The sequence below is a fragment of the Pararge aegeria genome, chromosome W (genome assembly GCF_905163445.1).
Source record: "Pararge aegeria chromosome W, ilParAegt1.1, whole genome shotgun sequence".
Classification (NCBI taxonomy): domain Eukaryota; kingdom Metazoa; phylum Arthropoda; class Insecta; order Lepidoptera; family Nymphalidae; genus Pararge; species Pararge aegeria.
In genome coordinates, this window is record NC_053207.1 from 495,855 (window position 1) to 517,191 (window position 21,337).

At 36.2% G+C, this 21,337-nt stretch overlaps 4 protein-coding genes across 4 annotated transcripts in view; 3 read left to right on the plus strand and 1 right to left on the minus strand.

The window, feature by feature from the left end:
• Positions 1–4,071: 4,071 nt before the first annotated feature.
• LOC120635939 lies at positions 4,072–5,428 on the minus strand. The gene is made up of 2 exons (XM_039907149.1): positions 5,048–5,428; positions 4,072–4,923 (listed from the first exon to the last, which is right to left on the minus strand). The coding sequence occupies exons 1-2, from the start codon at positions 5,051–5,053 to the stop codon at positions 4,465–4,467; spliced, it is 465 nt and encodes a 154-aa protein (XP_039763083.1). The 5' UTR covers positions 5,054–5,428; the 3' UTR covers positions 4,072–4,464.
• A 4,897-nt stretch (positions 5,429–10,325) lies between these two features.
• The window catches only part of LOC120635896 (gamma-aminobutyric acid receptor subunit beta-like), a 209,193-nt gene continuing 198,181 nt past the window's right edge, over positions 10,326–21,337 (plus strand). The window contains exon 1 of the mRNA XM_039907108.1: positions 10,326–10,366. The gene's annotated coding sequence lies outside the window, so the exon portion shown is untranslated. The remainder of the gene's footprint in view (positions 10,367–21,337) is intronic.
• Positions 15,238–19,480, plus strand: LOC120635903. The gene is made up of 2 exons (XM_039907117.1): positions 15,238–19,066; positions 19,389–19,480. The coding sequence occupies exons 1-2, from the start codon at positions 15,238–15,240 to the stop codon at positions 19,478–19,480; spliced, it is 3,921 nt and encodes a 1,306-aa protein (XP_039763051.1).
• On the plus strand, positions 19,648–20,616 carry LOC120635897. Its single transcript, XM_039907111.1, has one exon. The coding sequence runs from the start codon at positions 19,699–19,701 to the stop codon at positions 20,437–20,439; it is 741 nt and encodes a 246-aa protein (XP_039763045.1). The 5' UTR covers positions 19,648–19,698; the 3' UTR covers positions 20,440–20,616.

Below are 21,337 nucleotides of genomic sequence, written 5' to 3' on the forward strand. Positions count from 1 at the left end.
ATTTACCGAAGCTAAAGCAACTCCCACCCACTTACAATCTGATAAAGGTACTGAATTTGTGTCAAAAGATGTTAGACAATACTTTAAAAGTAAAAATATGAATTACTATACAATCAATAACCCAGATATTAAAGCTAGTATAGTTGAGAGATTTCAAAGGACACTAAAAACCAGAATGTGGCGTTATTTCACTCACAAAAATACCTATACTTATATTAATGTTTTACAAGATTTACTCTATGCTTATAACCATAGCTTTCATTCCAGTATAAAAATGTGTCCATTTGAAGTTAATGTAGATAATATCATGAAAGTATGGAACAATTTATATGGAAGCCTCAACAATAAAGTTAGTGTTACAAAGCAGACTAAGTTTTCAATCGGTGATCACGTGAGGATAACGAAATATAAACACATTTTCCAAAAAGGATATGAAACTAATTGGAGTGATGAAATATTTATAATAACGGGTATAAAAAATAGTATGCGTAAGGTGGTCTATACCATCACAGATCTTCAAGATGAGCCTATTGTAGGTACTTTCTATGAGGATGAATTGCAAAAAGTAACATATGACCCCACCACTTAATATAATATTGATAAAATACTATGCTCTCGCTATTCAGGTAACAGAAAACAATTGCTTGTCAAGTGGAAAGGTTATCCTGATAAGTTTAACAGTTGGATTTTAGAATCCAGCCTTAAAAAGTTATGATGGAAGAAAATTTTTATTTAACTTTACTTAGTAATAGTTCAATGGAGTACTTCCCAGAAAACACGACGACCAAGTTCTCAACCAAATTACCAAAATCACTTATTTTGGAAGGAGAATGGTATATTGGAGTTGTTGAAATTCAATATCCTTGTACTATGTATACAGTTCGGGAATCAGAAAACGTTATTTATACATCAAAATGGATTATGATACCTGATGAAGATATAATTTCATTAGTACACTATAGAAGCCATATTCCTGCTATGAATTATGATAGCATTCAACATCTTGTAGCTGAATTAAACAAACATACTGATACTCAACTTATGTTTAATTATGATGAAATAAAAAGTCAAGTATCAGTATTATGTATGGATAATGCAATTGATGTACTTAAGTTGTCAACCAAGTTATGTTTACAGCTAGGGTTTGAACCAAATACAAATCTAATTCAAAATAAAACGGGAACATATCCTTATAATTTAAAATTAGGATTACCCTCTCAATTGTTTATTTATTGTGATATTATCGAACCACAAATTGTTGGAGATGTCATGGCCCCTCTTCTTAGAATCGTTCCACTTGATCCTGCAGTCTATGTATACGGGGCAAACAAAATGCATATTTTTTCACCACCTCATTACCTACCTCTCATGCGAAGAGAGTTTGATGTAATAGAAATAGATATAAGAACGAGTACAGGTCAAAAAGTACCATTCCAGTTTGGGACGACGTGTATTAAAGTACATTTTAAGAGAATCAAGTGAAAAAACTTCCATTCAAAATGCCTTGCCCATACTTACATTATTATTCTCATCAAGCTGGTACAGGTATAGGTGCAATTTACAAGGGTGCACCGTATCAGCGAGGCCATGGTATAGGTAGTTTTTTGGGTGGATTATTTAGATCTGTTCTTCCACTTTTGAAAAATGGTGCAAAAGTTGTCGGTAAAGAAGCTCTGAATGCTGGTGTGGGTTTATTATCCGACATGTTGAATGTACAACCAATAGATGAATCTATCAGATCACGTTTTAAAACAGCAACTTCGAATCTAAAACAAAAAGCTGATAAAAAAATTGATTCCATCATGAACGATCCGTCCGAGGATATAAAATTAGACGGCAAAAAAGAAAACGTGTCACTTCCAAAAACACTCTCAAACAGAAAGGTTCTAAGAAAATTAAACATAGTAATATTCAGGATATTTTTTTTAAAAGTTAAAATTTAAAAATGTCATTTTTACATCATAATTCTTGTGAATGCGTAAAATCAGAGTTGGATTTATTTGCTCTACCATCGACTCAGACTAGTATTGAGGGAGGTCAATGGATTCATTACAACCCCATTTCATCATTGACCGATGATGGACCAATTGAATTTTTAGTACCAGGAAATGGTGATGATTACATTGATTTATCTCATACCCTACTGCACATAAAAGCCAAAGTTCAGAATACCGATTCAAGTAACATTTCAAGTGCTTCTAATGTTGCTCCTGTTAACAATTGGCTTCACTCACTTTTTAGTCAGGTTGACATATATTTAAATCAAAAGCTCGTAACACCTCCAAACAACACTTATGGATATCGAGCTTACATCGAGACTTTGCTTAATTATGGTACAGCTGCTAAAAAATCTCACCTTACTTGTGGTCTTTGGTATAAAGATACGGCTTCAAAAATGGATTCATGTGATGCTTCAAACCAGGGATACGCAAAAAGAGAAGAATTAGCAAAGGAAAGTCAAACTATTGAAATGATTGGTCATATACATGCTGATATTTTTAATCAAGACAAGTTTTTAATCAATGGTGTTGAAATGCGTCTAAAACTCGTACGTTCTAAAGATAGTTTTAATCTTATGTGTTCATCTATAGATAGTAAATTCAAAGTGCATTTATCTAGTGCTAGCCTTATAATGCGTAAAGTTCGGATCAATCCTAGTGTATTAATTGCACATGAAAAAGTGTTAGCTACTACAACTGCAAAATATCCTGTCACTCGTGCTGAAGTTAAAGTGTTAACCATTCCATCTGGAATCCAGGGTAAAATGCTAGATAATGTGTTTTTAGGACAAATACCCAAAAGATGTATTATTGGATTCGTAGGAAACTCTGCTTTTAATGGAACTCTAAATACTAATCCTTTTAATTTTGGAAATCATGGACTTAACTTGTTCGGTTTATATGTTGATGGTCAATCCATACCATCTAAAACATTAACACCATCATTTGATGATAATGTGTTCACAAGTGCATATCATACTTTATTCTCTGGAACAGGAATTCATTTTTTGAATGATGGAAATGATGTCTCTAAAGAGGATTATAATAATGGGTATTGTCTTTTTGCTTTTGATTTAACCCCCGATTTGTCTGCTAATTCAAACTCTCACTGGAACCTCATTAAAAGGGGCAGTGTAAGATTTGAGGTTCGATTTGAAAGAGCTTTAACGACAACTGTGAATTGCATAGTTTACGCAGAGTTTGATAATGTAATTGAAATAAATAAAAATCGAGATGTAAGTTTAGACTATAACAGTTAAGATAATATAAATAAAGATAATATTTAATTTTCAAGTCATTTCATAAACAACCATTATATAGAGAAGATTCTTTATTTGCTTTTAATTTTTTTTATAAACTTTCAATGGACACCACAGAGATTGAGAACTATTTAAAAATTATCGATCCAAGTATTCACTTAAATGTTTTTGCTGCTAATAAGATACCGATATATTTAACATCACCAGCATATTTAATATCCAATTTAGATCCTGATACAAAACCTGGATCTCATTGGGTAGCAATATATGTTGATACTAATGGTGTCGGTGAATATTTTGACTCGTTTGGTCGCAAACCAATGGATTACCATGAAATGTTCCTAAAAACTAACTGTAAAAAGTGGATTCACAACGATAAAGTACTTCAGAACTATTTTAGCTCATTTTGCGGAATATATTGTTTGATTTATATTTATTTTAAATTTAATAATATCTCAATGTCAAAATTTATAAATTTATTTTCTGATAATACTTTATATAATGATCAACTTGTTCAATCTATGTTTAAGACTTTATTTATAAAGAGATGAAATAAAAAAAAAATCGAAAAATTACAGTTTTTTATTTTAACAAGGTACAAATCTAACATTATATTATACAATGAAAAATATATCTTAAAGTATTAACTATAACTTTTGTGTACACTGTGACCAGAAAGAATGAGACGGATCTTGATCAGTTTCTTCTTCATAATAAATAACATTGTCCTCACGAAGAGCTGTCATCATCAGTCCTATGTTTAAGGGTAATATTGGACTGGAATACCCCTTATGCTCGTGTTCCATGTTCTCACATAAATCGTGCAACTGCTGATCGATATCCATATCTTCAACTATTTTTTCAACAAAGGAGTTTATTTTCGTCTCCACTTCTTCACACAACGTAACCATTTCTTCCTCGAAAGAAATGTTGCTGAACTCAGTTGTCATCGTGTAGTTTCGTAGAACGTTTGAATATGGAATGACGGATCTGACGAAATGAACCACCTCATTATTTGTCTATCCGAATGGTTGGAGTGGGATTTCATATTGTTATTTTTTTTACTGTTTGTAAAGTACTTTTTAATAGTCCCATTATTGTTTTCAAATAAATTTTAAAGCAAAATACAAAATAAAATACAACTACGTTTATATAGAGGGTCTTTTTACTTTGTGATGTTTACCGACCGCTGGTTCAGAGAATACTTATTGTTTCTGGTTATCTCTGTCAATAAAGTATTTTTTACAGTCATGCTTCCCAGCGATTTGCTTTGTAATGTTGTATATAATATCTCGCATGCTTTGATAGTGCTTATCACCAGCAGATTCAACGTAGTACTTTAATCGCAAATCTGCATATTTCCAGTATTCAAGAGGCGAAACATCTTTAAGACTCTTCATGTCATAGATGTCTATTTTGATTAGATGTGTTGCACTGATACTGTCATCGTCGTTGGATGAGATATATGATAGGCCCCCGTCACTTGCTTGCGCTACACATGAAGACTTTGACTGTCTCTTCTTTTTCTTTTGCTTTTCAAAAAAAGCATCTATACTGTTGCTCCTTCTCATTGCGGTCTTTTTATTGTCACTCATATCTTGATCATCTGATATATTGAGTGGATAATAGAAGTGCTTTAAAGTATATTCATCATTCGGTGAATTCTAGAATAAATATGAGATCACGATTAAAACAAAATATTAATTAGATTCATAACAGTTCCACATCGTAAAGATTCAATTATAAGTTACGAATAGATAAAAAAAGACAAACGTATGTGATTCTTACCTCCATGATGAATAAATGTTGTTTCACACCACTGGTCGATCTTAGTAAGTGTTTAATAAGTAGACTTTTAAAACACTGGGTTGGATACTAACAGTCTGACACTGAATAAACTTATGCCTTAAAGACTTTTAAAACACTGGGTTAGATACTAACAGTCGGACACTGAATAAACTTATGGCTTGTATGGTTGAGTGAAACGTTTTATACGCACATTTTTATAATACAAGTTTGTTCTTGTCTTTAATTAATCATTGAAACTACCGTGGCTGTTTATTGCTTGTAACTAGGAATGGACAATAAAAAATACTTTGACAAAGGAAAGGTTGGGTTATTTATTACGGTGTTTCGTATAGTTAAATAAAAAAAATTCTTTAGATAATGTTCCAACGAACAATATATTTTTTTTTGAGTTGAACAAGTAAGTTCTTGTCTGCAATCAGGTAGGTTTATTGTTTGTAACGAGGAATGTGCAACAAAAAATACTTTGGGAAAGGTTACTTGCGTGTTATTTATTTCAGTGCTCCATAAAATAGAATTAAAAAAACTTTGGAATCTTTTCGAGACGAAAATAATTTATTAACAATACATTGTCTTATTTTAAACGATGCTCTACTAAGAATTTCTCTTTTTTTGTTATAAATATTCTTATGTTTCAAACATGATGTGCATATCCTTTGTCAATAACAATTATCGAGTCTTTAATACACTTAATCAAACCAAAATCATTTTGATAATGCTGTAATATGTTAAACCTATCGTAATATCAAATATAGAGTTCTTAATAAACTTAATCAAACGAAAATCCATTTGATAATGCTGTAATATGTTAAACCTATCGTAATATAAAGTCCTTAATAAACTTAATGAAACCAAAATCATTTTAATAATTCTGTAATATGTTAAACCTATCGTAATATCAAATATAGAGTTCTTAATAAACTTAATCAAACGAAAATCCATTTGATAATGCTGTTGTTAAACCTATCGTAATATAAAGTCCTTAATAAACTTAATGAAACCAAAATCATTTTAATAATTCTGTAATATGTTAAACCTATCGTACGTAATGTTTTCATAAACCTATTTTAATAAGTTGTAAATATTCTTATTTTCCAAATATTATGTGCATATACTTAATCAATATCACATATTGCGACCTTAATAAACTTAATCAAAACGTAATTATTTTGATAACGCTGAAATATGTTAAGTTTATATATTTTGGTTTCATCTTATCAAAGTATGAATTTACTAATTGAAATTACGATAATTTGAATTACTAATTTAAAGTACGGGAAAATCTAATAATAATTAGAATAATAGCTTTGGTTTTAGAAACTTGTTAGAATTCGAATATACCTATATCGAATAGTAAAGTTAATAAAAAAAGTTATATCTGCTATAGTGTAATGCGTATTGGAACTTATCCCAATACGCATTACACTCATCCAGGAACTATATTCCAATATGAATTAGAATCCACAGACTTAGGTAAAAACCTGAGGTAGAGTCGGCGCATTTATGAGTGCTATGAGATAGTATTTTGACCTATATAACGCAATTGGAATTAGTTAGATTTTCATCAAAATCCAATAAGAATCTTATTAGAATCCTCAAAAATTTTCGAGGTCGGACAACGTTCCGAAAACAAGATTGTTAACAGTTGGTCGACAAAAAAGAAAAGATTAATAAATAAATTTTTTTATTTTTTATATTAATAAAATTTCTAAATTAACCTTTTCATCCTTTTTAATTTATTTTTGTGTGATAAATGAGTATTCTGCACACGGAGCAACTGGTAATACGGAGAAGATCTTTTCGTTTCTTAAGCCTTCCATCTATACTCTGGAAAATAAATAAATTCTTCACTTGGTTGACTTTACAGCAACATGTATACTACGTATATGTTGCCCGTGGTGCTGCGTCCCTGCTACTGCTCCTTCAGTAAGGACTACAGATTTGCCACTGGGAGTCTGCTCTTTTGGCTCCTAAGAGTCCTGTGAATACCCCATTGGCAAGGTGGTTGTGGGTCGACATGAAATCGACCAACATTTGCAATTGTATTTTATTACTTCTTGATCTGAATAAACACATATTTGTCAACTAATGGGCCATAGAAAAACGCAAGCACAACTTTAAATAAAATAGTACAAGATCAATAATTTGATATTTAAACAGAAGGATTGGATCTTGATGATTAACGTCTCTGTTTACTTTCACTGTAAGACATTCATTCATTAGGTACGCGGTACACGGTAGACACTTTTTTAAACATTTTATAATAGAAGACTTACTTTTTAGCACTCATTTTATTTTCTCGAAAGGTAAGGTACCTACGTTTTATATATGGAGGGTAGAGGTAAGGAGGATCATCTGTGTATATGAAAAAGTGTCGTCAAAATGTATTAAATTAGGATGGCGCCACATTTGCATCAGGGTAACTCTTAAAAGAAGCGCCAAATATAAATATTGTTAGAGTAGGCTTGAAAAATAAACAAGGAAGTAAGGTTATAATTACCACAATATTTTGTACAACGTAAGTTGTTGAAATTCTCAATAATTAACTACTTTAGTCGATAATGACATTAAATTTTTTAACTCGGCATACTTCAATTCATCTACGATTGCTACATTCATACCATACCCTGTGCATCCACCAGCGCCATTGTGGAGGATTTTTGAACTGTTATTTAGCGCATACAACTGGACACTTTTTCAACTTTTCTCCCATATAAGATGGCTCTCCTTACCTCTACCCTCCATAATATAACTGAAATAAAATTGGTGACAGTTACTTGTGTAGTGATGCCAGAAATATACACAAATTTGTACCACACATCAAATAATAAACGCTACTAAAAATTGTTACCATATTTTTCAATATTACCAAAATATACTCTACTGGGCAAAATCAGGTTAGCTGGGCGAAGTCATAAGGATCGACAGTACTTGTTCGTACTGCGGTCCCGTAAATCTGCCCCGTGTCTTATCAAAAGCTATCGAATGTTTTGCTCCATACAAGCGCCGATCTATAGTACATATTGCTATCCTACTTTTTATTCTTAATATAATGCATTACTAATATCTCCGGATGTTAGAATTAATCCAGGTATTCCAAGAAACCAGTTGGAAGCTCCTCAATATGTAAACATATTAAAAGAAAATAAATTTTCTAATTTTCATTATAATATGTATAGTGATGCTTCTAAGCATTCACCGGATGGCCCGGTTGGAGTTGGAGTTTTTCATGTTCAATATAATATTGTCCAGAAAATAAATCTTCCATCGGAATCATCAGTATTTACCGGAGAATGCTTTGGTTTGTTAAAATCTGTTGAACATATTCTTCTTGCCAAACTTAAGAAATCTATCATATTTACCGACTCTATGAGTGCCCTGCAAGCTTTATCTAGATTTCCATTTAAGTCTGCCTAGATAAGCCATGTTATTTTAAAAATTAGAAACCTCCTGCTTACTTGTAATGAAAAAGGCTATACAGTGGTGTTTTCCTGGGTACCAGGTCACACTGGAATTTCTGGAAATGAACGTGCTGACCAGCTTGCCAATAAGGCTATATCATGCGGAGATATTGCAGACTATTGTTACTATGCCTATGATTTATGTGCATTGCCAAAACATTCCCTTCAGGAATCTTGGAAAATGGCTTGGTCAATTTCTAGCCAGTCAAAGGGTAAATCTTTCGCTAGGATTCAAAACTCTATTCCGTCAAAGCCATGGTTCTCGGGTTTAAAGTTGAGCAGGAGAGTGACATGTATCTTGACGCGTATGCGTTTGGGCCACGTTTGTTCTCATGTGCAACTGGCGAAATTTGAACTTATGGATAGTGATTTGTGCGAATGTGGTGAGGTGGGTGACCTGAACCACATATTCTTATCATGCCCAAAATATAACCGGGATTCATTTTACCAGGGTCTTATTTAGTTAAACATCTCATTTCCTACTTCCGTTCACATCCTCTTGTCCATTAATGAACCTTGTATATATAAACTTTTTTCCTCATTTATCCTATTGTATGATTATTATTATTATTATAGCCTCTTTATTTCCATAATACATTTTTATCAATTATTAATACATTATAATATGTGCATGCATAAAAATGATATCTATATATATATATATTAAATTCTTAGTAATAAATAATAAAATCAATTTTCACTATGGACCCCTATACGGGTGAAGGCCTCCTCCATTTTTCCCCACGACAGTCTGTCCTTTGCTTTAGTTAACCAATATTCACCGGCTTTTCTTATTATTTCGTCAACCCATCTTTCTTTCGGTCTACCTCTTTTCCTTTTGCTTGTTGGATCCTATTGTATGATATAAAGTTGTAAATAAGTACCTAGTTTAAGTAATCCATATTATTATACTATTTAATCCTTTCCTGATCCTATTAATTCTTTTCGAAATTCCGTTTCCTTTTTTAAAACTTAAAACTTAGTTTTTTTTTTCAATGTAAAAAGTTTCCTCGTTTAAAAAAAAATATTTATAAATAAGAATAAAACTTCACCACAGAATAAGCAATTGGCAATGGTTCAGTCGCTCAGCGCGCAGAACCAATAAACCAAAAAGAAGAAGAAGAAGCTAAACTAATATTTTTTGAAAGACTTAAATGACTTGAATCATGGCCGTAAAATAAATTACAAAAATAAATAAAAAAAATTATTTATTCTGGATTTTTCAGTGGTATAAAACGTACCTACCTTTTATGGCTACCTTTCGAGAAAATAAAATGAGTGCTAAAAAGTAAGTCTTCTATTATAAAATGTTTAAAAAAGTGTCTACCGTGTACCGCGTACCTAATGAATGAATGTTTTACAGTGAAAGTAAACAGAGACGTTAATCATCAAGATTCAATCCTTCTGTTTAAATATCAAATTATTGATCTTGTACTATTTTACATAAGAGTGCGCGATCGATATCTATCGTTGTCAATAAAACATGAGCGTTGGCGAAAAGTCGCAGTCCAGACAGAGAGTTTAGTATCTGTCGCTCAATAAGCGGAGCGAGCATCTGAGCGTCATCGAGACAAGAAATGGCTAGACTGCGGTAGATGGGTAGATGAGCGCAGGCGTGAGCTTCATGCTGATATCCACGAGTTATCTCACTCGTGGATATCAGCATGAAGCTCACGCCTGCGCACGCATACGTTAGTAAACCGACAGGCAGAAACCGGGTTGCCGGCACCTGAACGAGTGGTGCTTGCAAAATGAAAGGCGACCAGTCGCGCGCGTTTACGAGCGTAGGAGTTATAATTGCCGTTGCACTAGCCTGGTTTCCACACGCCGACCACGCTGCGTGAGTACAGAATTTTTTTCTTCATTAAATAAGCCGTGTTTCAATCATAAAATAATTTTTGTGACTCGTTTACATGTTTTCGCGCGCTTTTGTACGAAGTTTGAAACTGCAAACTTCGGCACATGTTCGACCGCGTGGCGGTGCCACGAGCGCTTCTGCGTTGGCGGGAATTCCACTCGCGCATGGCTATATTTACCCGTTCAGAGTGTTGATGTTTATTTTTTAGGAAATGTGTTAAAATAATTACTTTTGCAGTGACGTGGATTATAATTACTGTTGCAACTTAAAATACAATTTATTGGTGAAATTTAAAAGAGAACTTTATTTTTAAACAGTTTTCATTTATTATAAAGTTTTAAATTCTAAAAAAATCTTTATTTTTAAAAAGTTTTCTTTTATTTTAAAATTTAAAGGATTTCTATAAAATTAAATGAAGTGTCTAATAATGGTGAACTAGTGTTTTATTGAAGTGTTAAATTAAAGATATGTTATTATCTTTAAAAAAATATAGCCAAAGGATTTTAAAGTTTATATTCACGTTTATCCTTTGCTGTGAAAATATGTTCGTTTATAGATAAGTATTAAATTCACAGCCATTTGTGATAGTTTAGGAGGAGGAAGCTGTGTTGAATATACTTAATGTTTACGACATTTAAGAGTGCGTTATAGAATATTGAAATAATTACAGAAGCGAATGAACAATTTTTTTTTGCGGTGTATATTTTTGTTGATGTACAAGGTGACGCAGTATTTCGCCTGTTTGCGTCCACTTAGTGGAGTTGTTAGGTTTGAACGTGAAAAAAAAATTGTCCGTGCGGTAGTTTTTAATCAAATATGGTTGTAATGTAGTCCCTATATAGTCTTGTCAAGTTTAATGCACAGTTTTGGACAACGCATCTGATGTTTTATTCTACACAGGTACAAATAGCTGAAACAGGCGATTTTCCCATTTTGCGTCCACAAAATCCAGATTGCGTCCGCCTGTGGACCAATTGGCGTCCACCTGTTTAGAAATAATTAGGAAGGGAAATAGGAAATAAAAAGGGAAGCTTGTGATTTTAATCAAAACATTTATTTAATAATTGCTGATATCATAAAAGTAAACATAAATTGCACTTCAGGATATTTTTTTTCTCCTCCAACTAACTCCATTAATAGATTCACTATTATTTCAAATATCATGTCGATGGCTTTATAGGATTCTATTTACCATTTCGGTACAAAGCCTTTAAAATTGGCCAAGTGCGAATCGGACTCGCGCGTTCCGTGTTTTATTCTATTTTTTTATATTTATTGTTATAGCGGCAATAGAAATACATCATCCATGAAAATTTCAACTGTCTTACTATCACGATTAATGAGCTACAGCCTGGTGACAGACGAACAGCGAAGTCTTAGTACTAGGTTCCTGTTTTTACCCTTTGGGTAAGGAACCCTAAAAATGGAACAAAATTCAAATATTGGCAAATACATAAAATAATTTTCGTATAATAATTGTATATTTTTAGGTTAGGTAGGTTAAAAAGAGTATATTTAAATAAAATTATATAAATTTTACTCTATTATTTTCGTGTGATTAAAAGATGGACGCAAAATTTTATAGGGTTTCTAATGTAGGAAAACTGTGCGTCCAATTCTGATTCTTGACATTCATTACCTTTTTTTATATTTCTAATAATATGGACGCAAATCGGCCATCATATTATGCATGTTAATGTTGTTAAAATTGATAGGAAGTTTATATTGTTTTTCCCATGTTATCGTATTTAATTAAACATCTGACTGCGAAATAGTAAGAGTAATCTGCGTCCACAGCGGACGCAAAGTGATTTTTTTATAAATTTTATGTACCAGTTCGCGTCCACCTTATATAAAGCTGTCAGTAGAAAAATATAAGCACAAACATCGTTATTCCTATAGTGTGGTTCACAATTAAGGTCTAGGGATAACAAAGTATTCTAAATTTCACATAAACACCTTAAATACTTACCGTGAAAAGTACAGCTGCTCACTATTTTTTTCACAACACATTCGCGCGTCAGCACTTGTTGAGTTTATTTTTCATTAAATTTGGGTTGCACACACAGATATTTTGTTTGTGTGTGAGTACCTGTCATAGGTCCGAACATCAATAGAAGCGCTCTTGTTTAGATTGGTGTGTCGGTATTGTTATTTTTCACTGTTGTAAAACAGTGTACCGTCGTTTGGACGCGAATTGGGCGTCGGACGCGAAAAGGCGAAAATACCCTACCTAACTAACGGAAAAAAGTAAGAGTACTAACGACATTGGTTTTTCGGGCTGGGAATTATAGCATGGTTGCATTCTTTTCATGTTTTTAAGAACTACTACGTGTAACATGGGTACATGTAGGTACATTGTGCAATTAAAACGAAATCTACAACATCCTCCAAATTCGTACAGTGGCCTATTATTATTATTATTATTTATAGAAGGGACGCCTGCCCTTGCCAGACGGGTGATCAGTCCTCTGTAAGGACTATTCCACCCTATTCCCCATGTTGGGACACAGGTTTACTGGTGTCCCGGCAGCATCCCTCCCTGCAACCTACCAGTCTCTTTTGTGAACCTCAGGATATCCCCTATAGAGAGGTTTGCTAGGTCTTCTACACTAAAACTGTCCTTACCTTGTAGTTCCCATCTTACCATCGCGTACATGGGGCACTCAGCTATGAAATGAAAACTGGTTTCCATCTCGCCACACTCTGGGCAGGATGAATCTTCTGCAATTCTCATTACCGTTAGGTGTCTATTTAACAGGCAATGTCCTGTGGTTATGCCTGCTACCAGTGCTATATTGGTTCTGCTCCGTGACATTAGTTGTTTTGTCTTCTTCTTGTCGAATGACTTCAGAAACAATGCCCCTGTCTCTCCTTAGTAGCCTTATCGGAACTCCGTTATAGAGACCCAAGTCGCACGACAATAGCCAATCCTCGCCAACGCGTTCAATGGTGTCACCAGGAAAAAGCCTTCTGATACCAGACCTGAGGTGGCGAAGCTCAGCATGTCGCTATCCACTTGTTCTCTCACGGCTTTCAATATAAGGCCTCTGAGTCTTGTTCTAATCACTTCCGCCAGATCCGCATCAACCAGGACACCATCAGCACGGTAGATCGCTACGGCCAGATCGCTTAGCGCTTTTGCCGAACTCCGCGGTCCATCCTGAGATCTTTGGGTGCGACGTTTCGCTGGTCTTTGTTCCTCTGGGTCAGTGCCTTGTCTTTTGGTTTTAGGTGGTCGGACCAGCCCCGGTCCTCCAGCAGTCGCAGAGTTTACCCCCGCGGACTGCTGGAAGCCCAGCGGTTGTTCCTACACAGCCTGTTGCTTCCTTAGCTTTATTCTTTCTTCCAGATCTAGATGAGGGGGGGGTCGCCCCACGTTGGGCGCCATATGTTACACTTTGGTTTATTTAATGAAACAACGTAAGCTAGATAGTATTACAGATTATTTATTGGCACAACAGGATTTCTACCATTTACTTAATATATAAGAATTTACATACCCCCCTTTTAAGGATTCCCCTCTGTAACACTCCGGCTACGACCCTTCCCCCGCGCAACTCGCGCACTCCCGCGCAGAGGGGAGTACGAGTGTGCATAAGTAATCGCGATTCACGGCTGAGGTGGACGCGTTAATTATAATCTTCCTACCAAATACATACAAATTGAACTTGATAATAATTAGTTCGTGGGAGGTCTTGTGCCCTTAGTATAGTGCTAAATAACCCCGGATTGGGTAAGTGTTGTAAGATCTAAGATTAAGTTAAGTTAATATCTAGAATTTTCCATGCTACAAACGAACATAACATTATAATGCTTACCTTCACTTGCCTACTGTTCGCCTTTAGTCTTTTGTTATTTGTCAACATTATAATATTAAACTCTTGTTTAATAAGTAATTCAGTTAATAGTAATTAGTTATAGTTATTGAGTCATTATACGTAACCATAAGGGTGTACTGTGTTCTTCGCTAAATTGCTAATTGAAATTACGCTGCCTTATGCTAAAGTAACCCTTCTGATTACCACAGCCTAATATAATAAAATGTAAGCACTGATTATCTATGTCGGAGCGCTTTACAACCATAGTGTAACGTCAAGTACGCATATAATTAATGTCAATGTCAGTGAACTTTGCGTCATCTGTCAATGTAACTTGTCACACAAAAATATGCAATATCATTCACTTCTTCAAATACAACCTTCGCTGAGGTCACGTTTTTTATTAACTCAAACCTGCATCAAGAACTAGGGTCTGCCTATCGGGCCCTATGGTGTGTCCAATCTAAGGATTGAACATATTTTGGCGACCGTGACAGGACTCTTCAACAGAAGAGAGAGTGCCATCAGCGAGGAAGAGACGCAGCGCTTATCGTCGCCCGGCCAATACAAGATCGCGGCAGCCATCCACGTGTCGGACGATTCAAGATAAGTGCCCGTACATCACACCCATACAACAGAATCACTTTCACCTTCATCCAATCATCCATCCATTTCATTCATCCATCTATATCCATAATCATCCAAGGATCATACACTATTTTTATAGTACTCCACTACGCATGTTTCACATCACTCACAAAATTTGCATATCACTCATTACATTTATATATTAATCACACTCTTACGTTACCATAATTTTATAGCTCATACAACATAATTAGTACACGCGCGCAATTTAGGACAGTAAATTTGTGACTGGAGACCGATTCGCCGATGCAACGCGAGCGCATCGTTGACTCATTAGTTCGTTGCATTGCACGGGCGTAAGCAAAATTGTTATCGCGATTCTTTGTTTTAAAATTACTCAACCACCGTCACATTTTTAGTTTTTGGTAATTCCTGCAACTTAAGATGTCTAACCTTAAAGAATTGATTATAAAACGTAGTAGCGTGAAGGGCCGCGTGACTAAGTTCAAAAACTACATTTCAAAATTCAGCAAATCATCCAGCTTAGACTCTTTACAGATAGGTGAATTAAAGATAAAAATAAACAAATTCGAATGTTTATCTAGCGAATTCAGTGAGTTGCAAGGTCAGATCGAGACGTTAAACGCTGATGAGCTAGAAGACGAACTCGATATTCGGGAAGAGCTCGAGAATGAAATAGATTCTGCCATGTCACTCGCACAAGACATACTAACTCGGTTCTCGAAAAACTTTAATTTTGAATATGCTCACAGCAGCTCCACGCATCAAGGGTGCGGCGGAAATTCTCAGGGGTTAGGTTTTAAACTCCCTTTAATCCAGGTTCCTCGTTTTGATGGTTCGGCATCCCGTTGGATGCAATTCAAAGAAATGTTTTCCTCTCTTATTAATGAAAATTCAAACATATTACCAATATACAAGTTTCATTATTTAGTTTCTTATTTAGAGGGAGATGCCGCGCGTGTCGTAAGCAACCTTGAAGTTTGCGCCTTAAATTATAACAAGGCCTGGAGTTTATTATGCGAGCGATATGACAACAAAAGGCAATTAATTAATAGCCACCTCAACGCCTTATTCAACATCGAACCACTGGCTCGCGAATCAGAACAAGCATTGCGTTCTTTAATTGATGGTGTTAGCAAAAATTTACGCGCTTTGTCCAGTTTAGGGCAACCCACCGATCAGTGGGACACGTTAATTATTTACATGGCTAGCTCAAAATTAGATAATCAAACCAGTATGAAATGGGAGGAGCATCGCAACACCTTAAGTGACATACCTACCTTAGAACAATTTCATAAATTTTTAAAGGATCGCGCTGATGTGTTGGAATCATTTAATCAACATAAAATTCAAAACAAGCGTATCACTTCATCTCATGGAGTATCTGGCCCCAGTAGCAATAATAATTACACTAGGAATTCTAAGCAAAACAAGGTGTTTTCCTATGTTACGCAACCGAGCTCTAATAACAACACTAATAGGTATCGCACTCGCTGTATAGTTTGTAAGGGTAATCATTTTATTTACACTTGCCCTTCCTTTTTGGCCAAATCCCCTGAACTTAGGATAGCTGAAGCTCAAAGACTTCAACTTTGCATGAACTGTCTCCGATCAACCCATAAAACCCGGGACTGCTTAGGTGGAACCTGCAGGGAGTGCGGGAAACTCCATGCCACGATTCTTCACAGGCCTACAAATCAAGAACCTGCTACACCTGCACAGGGTTCGAGCGACACAGTCGCAGCTCAGACCGCCGTCGAGGAAATAAGCGTGAATATTTCTAGACAGCCAATTTCTCACGTTATACTATCCACAGTTAGCATACGGGTTACGAATCCTAAGAACTCAAAATCTGAGATTATCCGAACACTTCTCGACAGCGGAAGCCAGTCCAGCTTCTTGACACAACGAGTTAAGGAGAGGTTAAATTTAGAGGCCATACCTACAGATATCAATATTATAGGTATAGGTAATAACACAAATAATTACGTCACTGAAAGATGTTTTGTTCAAGTCAGTTCATTACACAGTGACTACAATACAAATTTATCGTGTTTTATTATGCCCGAGTTGACCGGCAACATACCAAAGGCTTACATAGATCGTAAACAAATAGATATACCAAATCATATCCAGCTAGCTGATCCCTATTTTTATATCTCTGGACCAGTCGATGCTATTATCGGTGCTGACCTATTTTGGGAGGTCATAGGGAACAATATTCAATCTTTAGGCAAAAATAGCCCATTCATTTATAATTCAAAATTCGGTTGGGTTATTTCAGGTCCAATTTCATTAAATAATAAAATCAAACATACACATTGCAATTTCGTATCAAGTAATTCATTAGATGATCGTTTAGAAAAACAAATATCAAAATTTTGGGAAATAGAAGAGATGCCCAAGCGGTCTCTATTGAGTGACAGCGAGAGGGCATGTGAGCAGCATTTTCAGACTCATACCACTCGCCTCGAGTCAGGTAGATTTTGTGTCAGGCTACCTCTGAAGGATTCACCCTCAGTTTTAGGAGACTCATTCAGTCAGGCAAAGAAAAGATTCTTGAATCTTGAAAGGCGATTTCGCAAACAACCCCATTTAAAACAGGCCTACGCTGCCTTTATAAATGAATATATAGACCTAGGTCATTGCTCAGAACTTTCTAGCTTCACACCACGATCAGGCTACTTCCTGTGTCATCACCCTATTTTCAAAATTAGTGAATCTACCAGTTTGCGTGTAGTTTTCGATGGAACAGCGCCCTCTAGTAGCGGAATTAGCATCAATAGTTTGCAGCTTATTGGGCCGAATATTCAAGATACTCTTTTTGCAATCATATTAAGATTTCGATTTTACAAATACGTTCTTACTGGCGATATCGAAAAGATGTTTAGGCAAATCTTAATTAATGAGCACGATCGAAATCTTCAGTTAATCTTGTGGAGAGATGATGAATCCCAACCATTACGTGCACTACGACTAAATACAGTCACATATGGGTTCGCCAGTGCTAGTTTCTTAAGTACTAGATGTCTGTATCAGCTAGGTGAAGAGTGCCCGGATGAAATCATTAAAACAATTATCCAACGGGATTTCTACTACGATGATCTTTTAACTGGCGCAGATACAGAAGCGGAAATAGTTCATATTTTAGAATCCGTGCAAGCCACTCTTCAAGCGGGGTGCTTCAATTTACGCAAATTCCGATCAAACTTACCTAGCATTTTTCAAAGTACAAATTTAAACTTAGCAGACAATCTTTGTCTAAGCAATTCTACTAGCGCTTTGGGGTTAGGATGGAATCCTAAAACTGACATGTTACATTTTTCATGTCAAGTTCCATCCGATAAAACTAACATCATTACTAAGCGGCAAATCATTTCCAGTACATTCAAGGTTTTCGATCCATTAGGGTTACTTTCTCCCGCAACTATTCAGGCCAAAATATTGATACAAAAATTATGGATTCTCAAGGTAGAATGGGATCAACCCGTACCCACTGACATTCTTAAAGAGTGGAAGCGCATACAAGAAAATACAGACGTATTATATTCTATACAAATTCCGCGATATGTAATCAGCAAAGATAATGTTAAAATCGAACTTCATTCGTTCAGCGACGCATCTATGTTCGGATACGGGACATGTATCTATGTAAAAACGATCGACGCGTACGGTAGGTCGAGCGTTCAATTATTGTGCGCTAAGTCGAGGGTAGCGCCTAGCGGCAAGCCGATGACGATTCCCCGCCTCGAATTATCGGCGGCGCTCCTCGCCGCTAAGCTCTGCGCGTCCTGCCTTACGTCTATACGTGCACGTATAGCCAATTGCATACACTGGTGCGATTCAAGCGTTGTACTCGGCTGGATTAAAACCAGTCCGACCAAACTAAAAATGTTTGTCGCGAACAGAGTTGCAGAAATATGTGAAAACACACAGAGTTCATCTTGGCGTTACGTACCTACAAATTTAAACCCGGCAGATCTTATATCTAGGGGCATAGACGCCAATCGTCTACGAGACTCCACGCTTTGGTGGAACGGTCCTGAGTTCCTACTCCAGGAGCAACATAATTGGCCTACTTTAAATTCGAATATAGTACAAGAGCTACCGGAATTAAATGTGCACTCAAGCATTATTGAACCGAATTTAATTATATTTGAAAATCATTCAAATTTAACAAAATTAAGTCGTTCCTTTTCGTACGTATTAAGATTCATACACAACTGCACACATCCGAATTCAAGGCGTACTGGTAATTTAACTACTATAGAATTAGGTGAATCATTCACAAGGCTTGTTATATTTAGTCAACTGTGTTCCTTTCAAAGAGAATATACTTGCCTGGCAAATAAATCAACAATAAATACAAAGAGCAAGCTCTTATCACTTTCGCCATTTCTCGACGAAAATAAAGTCATGCGTGTAGGTGGACGGCTCGATTCATCTGCATACAGCTACGAAAAGAGACACCCGATTGTACTAGACGGGAAACATCACTTTACTAAATTATTATTTCGCCGCGAGCACTTGCGCCTATTGCATGCCGGACCTCAGGCATTACTTTATTCGGTCAGAGAAACAGTCTGGCCACTGGGGGGAAGATGCCTGGCAAGACGCACGGTCCGCGAATGCGTACTATGCAGGCGACATCAAGGTCGAACTTTGAACCCCATGATGGGAAATTTACCATCACAGCGGGTGATGCCTGCCTTTCCATTTCATACTGTCGGTATCGACTTCGCGGGTCCGTTTCAGATGCTGACTAGAAAGGGTCGAGGTGCAAAAACGATTAAATGCTATTTGTGTTTGTTTATTTGCTTCCGTTATAAATGCGTCCACTTAGAAGCCGTAACTGACCTTTCCAAGGATGCACTAATTTTAACCATGCGTCGCATGATATCCAGACGCGGGAAACCAGCCCAGATTTTCAGTGACAATGGTCGAAACCTGGTTGCCGCAGCTAGGGAAATTACAGAATTTTTGAAAACAAATCCCGTCATATCTGACTTCGCAGCTGACAACCAAATTAAATTTTCTTTTTTACCGGCGTACGCCCCTCACTTCGCAGGCTTATGGGAAGCAGGTATAAAATCTGCCAAGCACCATATAAAGAGATACATAGGAAATAACAAATTAACATTTGAAGAACTGAGTACACTCTTTGCGCAAGTGGAGGCTATCTTAAATAGTCGTCCCTTGTATCCCATGTCTTCCTCTCCTAACGATATGCTCCCTCTATCCCCAGGGCACTTCTTGATCGGCCGGCCGCTGACAAGTTTGCCGTCGCCGCAGATCGAAGACAGCACCAGCACCAGCAGTCTTGACCGCTACGCGAGAATCGAGAGCATAAGGCAGCAGTTTTGGCGTCGGTGGCAAAGGGAATATATCAGCGAGCTCCAGCAGCGCACCAAATGGCGCACTAATAAGGACAAACTACACGTCGGAGACCTCGTCATTCTACAAGACGACAACCTCGCTCCACTTCACTGGCGTATGGGCAGAGTGGTAGGATTATTTCCTGGCCCTGATGGCATTTCAAGAGTGGCGGAAATAAAAACCACTAGAGGAGTCGTCAGAAGAGCTTTGACTCGGATTTGCCCTCTTCTTTCGGAAACTTCATCTTAAACACCCTCGGTGTTTCAGAAGGGGGAATCATGTCGGAGCGCTTTACAACCATAGTGTAACGTCAAGTACGCATATAATTAATGTCAATGTCAGTGAACTTTGCGTCATCTGTCAATGTAACTTGTCACACAAAAATATGCAATATCATTCACTTCTTCAAATACAACCTTCGCTGAGGTCACGTTTTTTATTAACTCAAACCTGCATCAAGAACTAGGGTCTGCCTATCGGGCCCTATGGTGTGTCCAATCTAAGGATTGAACAATCTAAAATATATAATAATTAATAAATGCCTAATTGAGTAGTTCGGTATTTGTTAATAGAACAACATTCCTACAACTGTGTAATTTATAATCAATGTACCTACATATCAATCATTGTATTAACCTAAAACGAATTGTTCTATATTCCTGTTGATTTTGCCTGGACTGCCTCATCTAGATCTCTGCCGCCCAACGTGGGGCATATGTTACACTTTGGTTTATTAAATGAAACAACGTAAGCTAGATAGTATTACAGATTTTTTATATTAGGATGGAGAATTTAGAGTACCATTATAAATATTCAGATACCAGGGGTCTGATGTATTGGGGGGGACATTTTTACTAGAACTTTCATTTATTACAGCTATCGGCACAGAACGCGAGAGGCTGTCAGGAACGACATTTTCAGAGCCCTTACGATGTTTTATTTCAAAGTTGTAAGCAGATAACCGAACACCCCAGCGAGCTAGTCGACCGGTAGGATTATTTAAATTTAAAAACCATTTCAAGGAAGCGTGGTCTGTATATACTATGAATTTATGTCCGTTTTCTAAATAGCATCTCCAATGTTCGATAGCAGTAAGTACGGCTAAAGCCTCTCTCTCAGTTGCACTATAGTTGCGTTCTTGGTCGTT

Bases quoted from the DNA above. Each gene is read 5' to 3' on its own strand.
- LOC120635897 (XM_039907111.1), top strand. From the start codon at position 19,699: ATGCGTCGCATGATATCCAGACGCGGGAAACCAGCCCAGATTTTCAGT.
- LOC120635903 (XM_039907117.1), top strand. From the start codon at position 15,238: ATGTCTAACCTTAAAGAATTGATTATAAAACGTAGTAGCGTGAAGGGC. The intron at 19,067-19,388 runs GTAATTTAACTA...TTATTCGGTCAG, and splicing joins TCCGAATTCAAGGCGTACTG to AGAAACAGTCTGGCCACTGG.